Genomic DNA, 14,387 nt, shown 5'->3' with positions numbered 1-14,387 from the left:
GCTTCCGGATTGTCTACACTTGCTGGCTTATCATGCTGTCATTTCCGTTTATTCACTCTTCAGTCGCCTCAGTGAGGCCTCCACCCTGCAGTAGCTCAGAAGCTGCTTTGATGTCCCATCCAGCAGACACGTTTTGGTCCCCGTCTGACTGTTCTCTTTTTCTCCGCCCTTTCTCCTCCTTTGAGTTTCTGGACACTGGTCCCTTCTGCTTCCTTCTGTCCCTTCCTGGAGTCTCCTTTGCGGTCTTTATCTGCCATCTGTTACTCTTCTGCCCTCATGGAAATGTTGATGTTCTCCAGGTTTTGTCCTTGGTCCCCTTCCCTTCTCACCCCACACCTCTGTCCATTAAGCTCCCCCAACTCCTTTATGCTCTAAGCATCCACCGCGGGCTGCCAAACCTATGGCTTCCGTCCAGATTCCTCACTGAACTCCCGGCCCAGATATCTAACTGCTGCCTCGGTGTCCCTCAGGCACCTCTAACTGTACATCTTGTGAGTCGAGCCTGCCGTCTGCCCCCTCCTCCCTCTCCACATCCTCCCCGCTCCCGCCTGCCCTTTCCCGGAACATGAGACCATCATCTTCTGCTCACTCCGGCCAGAGACTAAAGGTCAGACTCCAATTCCACTTTTCCTCACTCCTCAGCTCTAGTCAGTCCCATGACCTACCTTTTCTGCCTCCTAAATGTTCAGGTTCATCCACGCATTTCTATCTCCTCTGCCTCTTAATCCAATATGGAGAGCCTGAAAGACTCTGACATGCCTGTTGCCTCCGTATGGCATTATTTTAACAGCCAAAGGGAAAGGTGCAATAGAGGTACCGAGGAAGAGGTCTTTACTCCTTCTAAAGCTGCAGGAGAGAAGTGGATTGTAGGGTTTAGTGGATTTTTAATGAACTCTGCGTCATTGGAGGCACTCAGGGCGAGGATACTGTAGTGTGGTCTACTGCTTTGCGTGTGACATGGGGCTGGACCAGAGGTGGCACTCTGGTGACCACGTCTGGCTCACAGATGCATTCCGTTTGGCTCATACACGGTTCAAAGTTGTTAATGAGTTTCCAATGTTAAAAAGCTGGAGAGTTCAACATAAGAAAACGGATGTCTAGCTTTTCTGGAAAAATCAGGTTTAGCAATTCTGGGCCCAGAGCGCAGGATCCAGACGGGTTGCTGACTGAGAGCTGCTGCATCCAGTGGCCTGTTCTCCACGGTCTTCACCTGCGGCTTTGCCTACTCATGCTACTGCCTGGACTCTAGAAGCATCCGAGTTTATTAAACCTGAGCTAGGTGTTCTCCAGTGTCCATCCAGCCTCTGCTTTTACACTATCATATGTCAGCAACGGAGGAAGTTCCCTTGGGATTTTCTCTAGATTCCGCTATGTCACTAATCCCGGAAAAGCCCCTTCCCTACTCGCCGCAGTAAGAAGCGTTGCTGGACCTGTCTGCTTTTTCCTCTGCCTCCACTTCCCTTTCTTGTCCACCCCGCTGGTCTTACTGCTTCGGATACGCTTGTGGTTCAGCTCTTCGGTTCTCTGCGGCCCATTCGGTTCCAATATTGCATCTCTTCAAAGCCCAGCCTCTTCAGGCATTTCGGTAGAGGATGTGTGCCCGTGTCTCGCCATTGCTCTGGAAGTCACATGACTTGTAGAATAAGACATGGGAAGAGAGGTGAATGGGAAGTTCTCATATAAAGGTTCTGAATGTCCCCTAACAGATGCAGAGGAACTAACAGCTGTCCAGGGAGATGCTGGGCTGGTTAGAAATGCTTTCAGCTGCAGATAAGAGGAAAATGTCCTCAAAATCCTGAATAAAAGCCATGTAAGCAGGTGTCCAGAGCCTTGAGGTTGCTGGAGTTGGTTCAGGGCCCCTGTCACAGTCAGAGAACTATCGTAGTCACATTCAAGGCAGGAAGAAAGTTGTCTAATCAGGAAAGTAAGTACTTTCCCGAATACCCCCAGTTGATTTCTGTTTTTATTCCACTGCTGTCACGGGTGTCCTTCCAAAAAGGATACGTTGGTATTCTAAGCATCAGTACCTCCGAAAGTGACCTTTTTTGGGGATTGCATCTTTAAAGAATCAGCCAAGGTAAAAAGACGTTGTTAGAGTTGGTCCTAATCCAATAAGACCGGTGTATGTGTAAACACCAGGGAAATTTGGACAGAGACAGGCACGCACAGAGGCAAGGCCACGTAAAGAAACAATGGAAGAAGGTGGCCATCTACAGGCCGAGGAGAGAGGCCTGGAGCAGAGCCTCCCCTCAACCCTCGAAAGGAACCTGTCCTACCAACACTCTGCAGGTCTGTGAGACAAGAAATGTCCACTGGTTAAGCTACCCAGTCTGTGGTACCATGTTATGGCGGCTCTAAGACAGTAGGGTCAGGCAGACCATGACACATGGCTTCCTCTGGTTTCAAGAGAGACAGAGAAAGCAAGTATTTCATTGACATAGCGCTGCCCCAAACAAAATGGGATTCAATTGACTGAGAAGAAAGAAGGCAGCAGAATTTGGAATGGCCACCAATTGCATCAGCCAATATCCCGGGGAGTCAGAGACAAGAAAAGCTGATCCATAAGAAAGAGTGCAGAGAAAGGATGCATTTCCTGGTCTGTTGATAAACAAACAGTTGGTTAATAAACACTCCCTAAGCACGTAGGGTCTCCAGCCCTGTGCCATTTAGAGGCTACTTCCACAATCAGTGTCTGCCCTTCCCTCAAGTAGCTTGCAAGTAGACTATAAGTAGCTTGTAAGATAAACACAAAATCTGTATCTATGGATCATATTTTCTTGGGCCCCAGTAGTCTGAGCATGAAAAACAAGGTTTATTCCTTTTTTAAAGTTGATTTATTTATTTTGAGAGAGAGTGGGAGAGTGAGCACGAGCAGGGGGGTGCAGAGAGGGAGGGAGAAAAAGAATCCCAAGCAGGCTCCGCACTATCAGCATGGAGCCTGACATGGGCTTGAACCCAGGAACCGTGAGATCATGACCTGAGCTGAAATCAAGGGCCAGACACCCAACCAACTTAGCCCAGCACCCCAGCATTTATTTCTTTGGCTTAGTCCCCACCTACTGAATTGTAGGAACCCCTACCTCAAACCTCCCTCTGGTAGAGACACTGGTTGTTCCCCAGTATCCCTTTTCAGCTTCTTCTTTTTCATAATAAAATTCACAAGTTTTAGTTCAGCATATGACCCCTCAGCCATGGACTGTCTTTACCCCAGCCTCCCATGCAGTGAGGTGTGGTCACATGACCAAGCCAGGGCCATGGGATGCGAACAAAAGCGATGCATGAAACATTCGGGTCATCTCCTTAAAGGCACAGTGGCTTGCTCCGGACATTTTCTTTTCTCATTCCTGCCAGCTCAGAAATGTTCTAACTCCAGGAGCAGCCTGGGACCCAGAGGTGGAAGAAGCGTATTGAGGATGACACAGGAACCGGCCATCTGGTTTTTAGATGACCTTTGGAGCAGGCCTGTCAACCTTCCGTAGATCACCGGTTTCAGGAGAGAGAGAAACAAGTATTTTATTTCAGTGGAAGTATTTTTGGGTCTTTCTTAACAGCAGCCTAGCTGTACCCTACTTGATGTACCCCCTGAGAATAAAGTGGGGGCATCCCATGTGTACTTGCAGACATAGTACCTTTAATGCAGTGTGCAGTGTGTGTGTATGTGTTGGGGGGGGGGGGGCGTGCTCTCATTGTGACATGTCTTACATGTGCTTTGTTCCCAAGTCACATTGCAGACCTGTCTCTGGCTTTCGGTTTCTCACTAGGACCCAGGAGTTAGGGGCGGGGCTAGGGCAAGGCCGCACCTAAAGAGGCACTTTGAGGCTGTGCAAGTGTGGGACTGGCAGTGGAGAGTGAGTGGCTCCTTAAATTCTGTACCCTGGGGGCCTCTGGCACCACTCCCCAGTCTAGGACTGCCAGAAGCTATAGCTTCATTGGGGCCACTCTCTTTGTCTCTGAGGGTTCTTCTCCTGTCACATGCTTTCGACCAGGGCCTTGGACTGGTGAAACTGCCTCCTGAGCTCCAGCCCTGGTCTGTCTCTGGACCTCCTGACTCTATCTCCAAGACCTTGTTGGACAGCTCCCAATGGATGTCCTTCTCAATGTCCCCTGAATCTCCCTCATCTTTATTTACCCCTAGACCGCATGTCCTTTGTTCTGTACAGGGCATAGCCTGGTCCCCCACACCTCCGCCCTCGCCCACACATTTTTCTCCTTCATCTCCACATCCTTACCAAGTGCTGCCCAGTCTGTCTTGAAAGCATCTCCTGAATCTGTCCCTTTTCTGTTCTCTCGACAGCTCCCTTACATCAGGTCCTTGTCTTCCTCACGTGGACCACCATCTCACATGGGCCCTTCCAGAGTTTGGTCACTATACAAGCAGACTGTGGAGTTGGGCTACCAGAGGTTGAATTTGAATTCTACCACCCTGTGACCTCGGACAAGCTCTTTAACCGCTCTGTGCCTTAGTTTCCTCCTCTTTACTTATTTATTTCTTTTTGGTTTTGCTCACGATGACTTTAAATTTTTTTTTTTAATTTTTATTATGATTATTTTTAAAAATTGAAATCCAAGTTAGTTAACCTATAGTGTAATAATGATTTCAGGAAGAGAATTTAATGATTCATCACTTACATATACCCCCACCCAACAACCCGCCAGCAACCCTCAGTTTGTTCTCTGTATTAAGAGTCTCTTATGGTTTGTCTCCCTCTCTGTTTTTATCTTATCTTTGCTTCCCTTCCACTTGTTCATCAGTTTTGCGTCTTACATTCCACATATGAGTGAAATCATAGGATATTTGTCTTTCTCTGACTTATTTTGCTTAGCATAATACACTTTAGGTCCATCCATGTTGTTGCAAATGGTAAGATTTCATTATATATATGTATATTTTATATATATATATGGGTATATATATATATGTGTGTCTATATATATATATATATATATATATATATATATATATATAACATTTAGATGTTATGTATCTATATATCTCTATCTCTCTCTATATATATATACCCAGCACATTTTCTTTATCCGTTCATCAGCCTGTGGACATTTGGGCTCTTTGCATAATTTGGCTATTGTTGATAGTGCTGCTGTAAACATTGGGATGCATATGCCCCTTCAAATCAGCATTTTTGTGTCCTTTGGATAAATACCTAGTAGTGCAATTGCTGGGTCATAGGGTAGTTCTATTTGTAACCTTTTGAGGAACCTCCATACTGTTTTCCAGAGTGGTTACACCAGTTTGCATTCCCACCAGCAGTGCAAAAGGGTTCCTCTTTCTCTGCATCCTTGCAAACATCTGTTGTGTCCTGAGTTATGAATGTTAGCCATTCTGATTGGTATGAGGTGGTTACCTCATTGTGGTTTTGATTTGTATTTCCATGATGATGAGTGATGTTGAGCATTTTTTCATGTGTCTGTTGGCCATCTGGATGTCTTGTTTGGAAAAGTGTCTATTCATGTCTTCTCATTTCTTCACTGGATTATTTGTTTTTTGGGTGTTGAGTTTGATAAGTTCTTTATAGATTTTGGATACTAACCCCTGATATGTCGTTTGCAAATATCTTCTCTCGTTCCGTTGGTTGCCTTTTAGTTTTGTTGATTGTTTCCTTCGCTGTGCAGAAGGTTCTTATCTTGATGAGGTTCCAATAATTCATTTTTGCTTTTGTTAGTTACCCTTGCCTCTAGAGACACATCATGTAAGAAGTTGCTGCAGCCAAGGTCACAGAGGTTGTTGCCTGTTTTCTCCTCTAGGATTTTGATGGCTTCTGTCTTACATTTAGGTCTTTCATTCATTTTGAGTTTATTTTTTTGTATGGTGTAAGAAAGTGGTCCAGTGTCATTTTTCTGCATGTTACTGTCCAGTTTTCCCAACACCATTTGCGGAAGAGACTGTCTTTATTCCATTGGATATGTTTTCCTGCTTTGTGGAAGGTTAGTTGGCCATACATTTGTGGGTCCATTTCTGGGTCCTCTGATGTGTTCCGTTGATCTGAGTGTCTGTTGTTGTGCCAGTGCCATACTGTCTTGATGATTACTGCTTTGTAATACAGCTTGAAGTCCAGGACTGTGATGCCTGCTGCTTTGGTTTTCTTTTTCAAGATTTCTTTTGGCTGTTTGGGGTCTTTTCTGGTTCCGTACAAATTTTAGAATTATTTTTTCTAGCTCTGTGAAGAATGCTGGGGTTATTTTGATAGGGATTACAGTTTCCTCATCTTTAAAATGGGGCTGCTAACAGGTGTGTGTGTGTGTGTGTGTGTGTGTGTGTGTGTGTGTGTGTGTGTGTGTGTTTAAGACGGAATAGATAACACAGAGTGCCTGGTGGAAAAAGTGACATTTTAGGTATAAACTGTTTAGGTCTAAACTATATCCCATTTAGGTATAAGCTGTTGTTGTTGTTGTTGTTGTTGTTGTTATTTCACATCATCCCACGCTCTGTTCCTTCCTCCCAGAGTGCCTCTCTAATCAGGTCACTACCTTACTTGTAGGTTTTCAAAGCTTTCCGTTACGTGCTGTGGGGGGATGGTTGCAGTTACCGTTGCAATGTGTTTACTCCTCTCTGTATCTACTCCCTTAGTGGCCCTTCCATATTGTCTCTGTGCTTGGCCATGTTTTGGCTAATGAGGTAATGAAAAGTTTGTGCCACTAGGCAGAGGCTTGGAAGGTGCTTTCACCATGGGCTTGTCTTTTAGACTGAGCTGGTCCCCTGGGTCCTAAGAGACCACGTAGAGCGAAAGGTCCCAGTCTGTCCTCACTGAGGCCCCTCCACCAACAGCCTACCAACTGCATGGATAACGGGAGTCAGGCTGTTCTAGACCATTGGCCCCAGCCAGGTGCCAGCTGACTGCAGAGATCAGCCCAGCCAGTTCAGACCAGAACTGTCCAGCTGACCTACAGAACTGTAAGGAATAATACATGTCTGTTGTTGTAAGCTGCTAAATTTCAGGGTGGTTTATTGCAAAGCAAAAGCTAACTGAAACACCCAGGAAATCAAGTATCACCTTGTCATCCCAAGAGCAAAGGTTCTCGTGATGACTCAACATACATTTGCATGCCATTCCCACGACCCCTTATCCTCGAGGCCTCAGTTGGAGGTGAGCACTTGGGTGTTCCCAGAATACTTTCTGCCTCCTGGCTTCTAAACCTGTGCTCAAGCTGAACCCCACTCCAGGAATGGTCTTCCCTTCCCTATTCCTTTCTCTCTCACATGCCCTTCTTGGCCTTCTGTGCCTACTGGAATTCAGCTCATCCTTTAAGACTTCTTCAAGGGGAATATTTTCCTGTGATTGGTGGGCAAATTGGGAGCAGCCTTCCCCTGAAACACTTTACTTGATATCGCTGAACCCCCAGTTCTCCATTGTAATAGGACAGTCTTTCCCAAGGTGGGAGCTGTATTCTTGGAGGTCCAGGAGCAATGCTTTGAGAGAGGGATTCCCTTTTTAAATTTCGTCCAATCATTGTGAATTAACCAAGGCACTGCCGTGTCTTTACTCTCTCCCTAGCACTTGCTGGTCTCCTTTTATAACAAAGAGAACAGCCTCTGGAGCAGGCCGTCAGCAGGCAACAATAATGCTGTGTCATTTCATTCATTTCATTATATGTAACATGTTTTTCCAGTTTTATTGGGATATAACTGACTTAACCATATTTATTTTTCTGGTTACTTTCTATCTATGACAAATGATACTACTTTCCATGTGTAGTAAGGATACAAAGTTTTCTTTTAAAATAAACATTAAAACATGAGTCAATTTAAAAGGGAAAAAAGTAAATAGTAGTATCGTGTGCTGGTAAACCACCTCTCCAAGAAAAAAAGGCCCAATTTAGAGCGTGTGCTGATTCCCATGGTATAAACCCTCCCATCATACAATTTCCAATAACCAAGGTGGCACCACTGAGTGCAGAGCTGGAAAGGAATGTGCAGAATGAACTCTCTGAGTCTGTACACCTGGCTCAAGTTCACTACCAGGTGGGTGGGTTCAGGTATAGCAAATATCAGCTACGGCTGAAGCTTGAGAAACACTTTATTAAAGTCACTTGTGGGGGGCACCTGAGTGGCTCAGTCAGTTAAGCATCTGACTTTGGCTCAGAGCATGATCTCACTGCTTGTGAATTCGTGCCCCCGTGTCAGGCTCTGTGCTCAGAGCCTGGAGCCTGCTTCGGATTCTGCATCTCCCTCTCTCTCTGCCCCTCCCCCCTCACACTCTGTCTCTCTCTCTCCTTCAAAAACAAAAAAATAAAAAATAAATAAACATCAAAAAAAATAAAGTCACGTTTTGTACAAATCGTACTTGTCATGGCAGAGTGCTTGTGTCCTGAGGGAAGTGACTGCTTCCTGCTCCTCTTTGCAAACCTTGCAGTCCTGGAGGGGTCCCCACGATGGGTACCTCTGACCAGGCTGAAACTTCTGGAAGAGGGTCTGGGTGAACTGCTCTTCCGCTTAGGATGATAGTGATGTGTTGGGACCTCCAGTTCCTGCCTGTTGCTAACTTAGCTCCAGGCAGGGGTGTGGCCCACCGTGGAGGACTCGGGAAGGCACAGGATGATACGCAGGCTCTGGCTCACACAGGTTAATGGGACTTCAGGTTTTGTTTCTACCTAAATGTACTTTTCCCTCAATAAGGACAATAAGGACAAAGATGGGGAGAACCGGCTGGAGAAGGAGACATTAAAGGTCTTGTATTGGTTTTCTAGGGCTGCTGTAACAAAGTACCACAGTTGTCTCACAGCTCTGGAGGCCGGGAAGTATGAAATCAACATGTTGGCGGGGCTGGTTCCTGCTGAGGGCTGAGAGGAGATCTGTTCCAGGCCTCAATCCTTGGCCTGTAGATGTCCCTCTTCTCCCTGTGTCTCTTCACATTGTCTTCCCTTTATGCATATTTGTTTGTGTCCAAATTTCCCCTTTTTATAAGGCCATTAGTCGTATTGGATTAGGATTCATCCTACTTGACATTGATTGTAGTAATTTCTTGATGGGAAGTGGTCCCCCATTAGGGCTCTTAGTCATTGGAGTTGAGCTGCTGGCTTTGGCCACAGGATAGTGTCCACAGGTACGCTGAGAATTTATCCTGCTGAGCAAGGGGCACACCCTCAGGAAATAGCCAGATAACGATTTGCCATTGCACAAGAGGTTTCCTATCTGGCAGGCAGCTGGGAGGCTTTCAGGAAAGCCACTGGGCCGTTTTTGAGCTCTGGCAAATACCCAAGCCTCTCTCTGTTTACAGGTGAAGGTGTATGGCTTCTGTCTGGGTGACCACACTTGGACCAGGTCTCTATGGGGCCCAGACCTCCAAAGATGCTCTGTTTGGGAGCAGGAGCCTGTTTGGGGCCAGCTGAACTTCTTAACTGAGAAGCTTCAGTGGGGCTTTCCCTTGCCCAGCCCTGACCCTCTCATTTGTTATGCTGAAACTGAAGGTGGCAATGGATATCTTGTGAGTGAGAGATAGCATTTTACCAATTCACTGTGTTGAATGAGATCAGTAAACATCACGACTGAAAATCTTAGCACTGCCGATCGATATTGACCGAGCACCCACTGTGTGCTGGGTATCATGGGAATATTTATTGAGCACTGCAGTAGAATGCAAAACTAGCCTTGATTCTCTACCTCCCCCTGTAACCATGTTCCTTGCAATGTGACATTGCTGCTCCGGCCATCAGAAGATGGAGTCTATTTCCCTGCCCTTGAACCTGGGTTGGACTTGTGACTTGGTTTAGTCAATACGACTATGGAAGTGTCGTTTATGCCAGTTTTGAGCCTAGACCTCCAGAGACCTTCCTTGCATGATTCCACTCTTGCTCTGGGAACCACGTGGCTGTGTGTTAACCAGCCTGGGCTAGCCGGCTGGTGGATGAGAGACCTGTGGCCCAGTTACCTCAGTTGAGAGTGAACCATCTCCCCAGAAGCAGAGGCCTCTGGCTGCCTAGCTACTCTCCCCAGATGCATCAGGGAATCCAGCTGAGACCAGAAGAACTGCCCAGTTGAGCCCAACCTAAAATGCTGACCCGTAAAATCACGAACTAAATAAATATTTATTGCTTTAAGACACTCCTGCCTTTTGCCGTGTTTTATTAGACAGGAAAACAAAGTGCTGACTGATATAAGCACTTCCCGTGTGCCAAGCTCTGGTTGATTTGAAATCAGGCAGAGTCTTGGGAGAAAAGACTGGTGCAGAGATGGCAGAATAATGGGCATGGTGCCGTAAGTGCAGAAGATGTGGTGTCTGAGCTGGGCAGGAGTCTTGCCCATGTAGAGTTGGAGGGTCCAGGATGAAACTCCTGGGAGATAGGACTGAGTATGATAAGGCACGAATATGGGATGCCTTAGGCTGGGACCATCAGTCAATGGCATTTACTGAGACCTTCCTTACTATGTGCACAGAAGCACTGCACTGGCAATCTCAGATCTGTGTATGGCCTGGCAGGGAAGAGTAGACATCCACGTGTGGAAATTGGCCAGAGATGTAAGGCTGGTGGCTTTTTTTTTTTTTTTAAGTAAGCTTTATGATGATACCCAACATAGGACTAGAATTCCTGACCCCAAGATTAAGAGATGCATAGTCTACCGACTGAGCCAGCCAGGTGCTCTGTAAGGGTGGTTTTAAGTGAAACAAGTGGCAGGGTCTGCTTTGTCCAGAGTAGTAAGGATCTTGGCTTGGGCAGAACAGGACTTGATCCAATTATTATTTGTATCTTGTACCTGGTTTGTATGTGGCAGGGATAGAGTGATGACGAGTTTGGGGAAAGACTTCCATAGACAGTCTTCCTGAGAAGGAGTCAGAAAACATGGCCACTCAGGCATCCACCTGAGTGGTAACCCCTTGAAGGCGGGTCTGTGTCTGTTTGCTCTTGACATACCCTGAGACACAGGATCCTGCATACACAAGGCATTCAGGTTGAAAGACTTTCTTTGGAGGCATTTCTCCTCCCCTTCCCTTTATTCCTACTCATCCACTGTATTAGTTTCCAAATTGCCACAAACTGTGTGACTTAAATATGTTTTCTCATAGTTCTGGAGGCTTGAAGTCCAAAATCAAGATGTCTGCAGAGTTACTTCCTTTCTTGCTTCTTCCTACCTTCGGGTCCTTGCCCACACAGTCCTTGGGGTTCCTTGGCTTGTAGGCACATCACTCCCATCTCTGCCTCTGTATTCACATGCCCTTCCCCCTGTGTGTGTCTGTCTTTTCTGATCAGAACACCACTCACACCCTACTCCAGTATGATTTTATCTTACCTAGTATCTGCAATGATCCAAATAAGGTCACTTTCTGAGGTACTGGGGGTTAAGACTTCAAGATACCTCTTTTTGGGAAGACAATTCAACCCGTAACATCCATCAAGACCCAGGGGAATGTGTGTTCCTTATCTGACTGCCCCAGTCCCCGGAGGCCGAGTTAAATGTTCTTTCTTCAGAACTCCTACATATTTAATACACGCTTTTAGAGCATTTGACATGTTGATCATTGCCATGGGTTGAGTCAGGAGCCTCGCTTCTTTGGTCGTCTCCATAGTGCCTTGTAAAGGGTATATGGTGAGTCCTCCATAAATAAAGACCTGTGAAGCAGCCACCTTTCCCTGAGCTGTCATGCTCAGCGCTGCCCGGAACATTTCATGTATTAATCCTCACAGTGACTCCTGTAAAGTATTTATGTATTTTAATTCCTACTGTATAGAGGAGAATGCTGGAATTTAGAAAGGTGAGCTAACTTAGTGCAGCCACAATGGTCTCTAACAACCCGAATGGGCAGCTTAAGTCATCACATGAAAAGTTTTCTATCCCCCCATCTTCACGTTTCTCAAAGTGCTCCTGATCTGGCTAATTCAACTCTATTCTGTCGAGAAGAATCTGGAGTCCTATTTATTGATTTCGGGGTCTGTGCGACGCGTTCGAACCGTCTACACCCACGTTCGTCGTTTTCCCTCCAGAAGCCACACACAAAGCGGATCCACCCTGAGGACGAGAGCGCGCGGGCCGCTTTTCCGCGCGCGCCGCTCCTGGGCGCAGCGTGAGGACCGGCTCACTGATTGGCTGCGCGCGGCCCGGGCCCGCGGCCTGCTCCCGCCCCGGCATCTATGCCCGCGCGGCGATTGGCCGAGCGGTTGTGCGCGCAGAGCCCGCGGTCCCGCGCTCCGCGCCCCGCCCGCTCCAGCGCGCCGCTGTTGCATGGGGCGCCGCCGGCGGCCGAGGGAGCGTGACTGCGCTGCGCAGGGCGCTAGGAGGCATTGTCGCTGTAAGTGGAGCAGAGAGCGGCCCAGAACGGGTCCCCACGCTTCGTGCCCCGCAAAGTAAATGTAGTCTGAGGCTGAGCGCTGGAGGGCTGGGGGCGAGAGGGAGAGAAGTGCCCCCGTTTCTGCAGCGTCCTCACCCCTCCCCCAGGTCACCGGGTGGAAAGAGCAGCGGTGCATCAGCTGCGGCTTCTGCAGTGCCAAGGGGCCCGGCGACGTGCCGGCTCCTGTTTGCAAACTGCTGCTGGACCCCGGTTGGCTCGCGGGAGTGGGCGCAGCGGTGGCAGGGAATAGGGAGACTGGGGAAGCGGTGCCGGGCCTTGGTCCCCGCGGGAGGCGCCCTTGCCGGTAGAAGCTGTTGTGTATTTCGTTCCTGAAGCAGCGTTTTCTGGGCTTGCTTCCGTTCTGAGGGCCTGCAGACGCCTGCCTCGGAGCATGCCTCCTGGCCTCCGGGCAGCGCGGGAGTCCTCGGCCCTCGGCTAGCATCAGCGTTCCCCCACTGCTTGCTTTATTCTCCCAGTCCCCGCCTGCCGCGCGAGCCGGGGGCCGGCGACGAGGAGCCATTGGCTGCGGGCGCCGGGGGGTGGGGTAGACGAGTGAGGCGGGCCCCTTGTGCCAGGCGCGGGGACCCTGGCCTGGCCCCGGCGCACACTCCTTAGAGACGCCGTCCTAGGATGCCTAGGTGCCCGGAGCAGAGCGCGCACGGCGCTTCGAACCCCAAGGCTCAAAACCAGGCGCCGGCCCGTCCCGCTCATGCCCCAGCGAACTGCTTTCCCTTGGGTGGAAAAGTGGGTCAACCCTGTCCAGGTCTCGAGGGCTTTTGGGGCTATTTGGATACCATCCAGCCCTCAGCCTCTCACCTTCCCACCTGCTCCCCCGCTTGGCGTGGCCGGAAGGACCCGCAGGAGCCAGCGGTGGGGAAGCTTGCACACATGGCTCAAGAGGCTCGAGTTGCCCTTAGGAGCGGCTGCCAGGCTCTAAAGTTCCCAAGTGACCACACCAGTAACTAAATATAGGAGCAGCTGGTGCGGAAGGGGTGTCGCAGCAGCTCCTTTGCAGGGATCTCGGGGCTCCAGATAAGGTAGTATTCTCACTGGTGATGACAGGAGCCCCAGCAGCAGGCTGCAGTCAGGGTTTAAGCAAAAATCCTCCCTCCTCCAGCCTTGTCTCCCGGTGAAGCTAGGTTATAGATCCAGGAGGGCCTGTTGCCAGCTCCCACAAAGGAAGACAACTTTTCTGGCATTCAGTTTATTATATCCCAACTTACCGTCTGTACTTGTTCAATCACCGACTCGTCATGCATCAGTGTGGGAAGTGCTTAAGGTTTGCAAAGACCTTTCTAGAAAGTTATATCTCATTTACTTTTCAAAACCCAGCAAGGGAGGTGGAATTTCCGTTTTACAAATGCGGCTGCTCACAAACACTGATAACTTTCCAAACTCTGGTCTTAGGCTGTCCTCAAAAAACTTTCCCTAGCTCACTGCAGAAAAACGGAGGACAGAGTTCTAGGAGGTCCTACAGCTCCCTCCCCCAGCAGTCTGGGGACAGACAAATTGGCTACCTGTCTCCCTCTTTCTCTGATCTCTTTGGGTCCCTTTGCTCAGACCATGTCTCTCTCTCCTTCATGCAGAGGGCACACATGTTCCTTGGGCCTGGCATCATGGCCCTGCCGGCATCTGGCTCATTCTTCCTTTTGTCACTAAGTTTCTCCTAGTCAGGGGAGGCTCATTCTGGCCCATGCCCTGTGTCTGTAACTTGACTCCCCCTGTGTGGGCCTTTTAGGAGGTGCCCAGAAGATATTTGCTGGATTTAGACATTTCCTGAGACTATGATGTGCACTCTGAGGAAAGGGGAGCTGGGGGTGTATGGAGAGGAATGTGTTGCTGGGGTAGCAGCAGCGAGTATGGCTTTGGACCCTGTGCTCCAGGGTCTCCACGATTTGGAGCACTTGCCTTGAAATTAGCTAAGGCTTCCCTGCAGTCCCTTGGGGACACTCTGACTTCCTTCTACCATCACCTCTGCCTGTGGGGTTGGCCAGATGCCTCAAGGAGCCCAGACTTGACCCTGTGGGGTTATCCTGGGGTCCTGTGGGTGGGTTCTGGTTCCAGGAGGGCTCCCTTGCATGCTGATTGCTTCCACTGGCCAGCATAACA

The 14,387-nt window shown here is 48.7% G+C and overlaps 2 protein-coding genes across 3 annotated transcripts in view; both read left to right on the top strand.

The window, feature by feature from the left end:
* PRF1 (perforin 1) overlaps window positions 1–14,387 on the top strand; it is a 261,612-nt gene that overhangs the window by 167,800 nt on the left and 79,425 nt on the right. The window lies entirely within an intron of this gene.
* Window positions 12,140–14,387, top strand: part of LRRC20 (leucine rich repeat containing 20) — an 87,129-nt gene continuing 84,881 nt past the window's right edge. Inside the window, exon 1 of one of the 2 annotated variants that reach the window (XM_019444426.2) lies at window positions 12,140–12,239. In XM_019444426.2, the coding sequence (XP_019299971.1) occupies window positions 12,173–12,239 (67 nt within the window). In that variant the 5' untranslated portion in view covers window positions 12,140–12,172. The remainder of the gene's footprint in view (window positions 12,240–14,387) is intronic. The other variant, XM_019444425.2, reaches the window with a different exon arrangement.

Source organism: Panthera pardus, unplaced genomic scaffold, assembly GCF_024362965.1.
Source record: "Panthera pardus isolate Hobbes unplaced genomic scaffold, ASM2436296v1 HiC_scaffold_22, whole genome shotgun sequence".
In the NCBI taxonomy this organism is placed as follows: Eukaryota; Metazoa; Chordata; class Mammalia; order Carnivora; family Felidae; genus Panthera; species Panthera pardus.
This window is presented reverse-complemented; position numbering and strand designations above follow the sequence as displayed.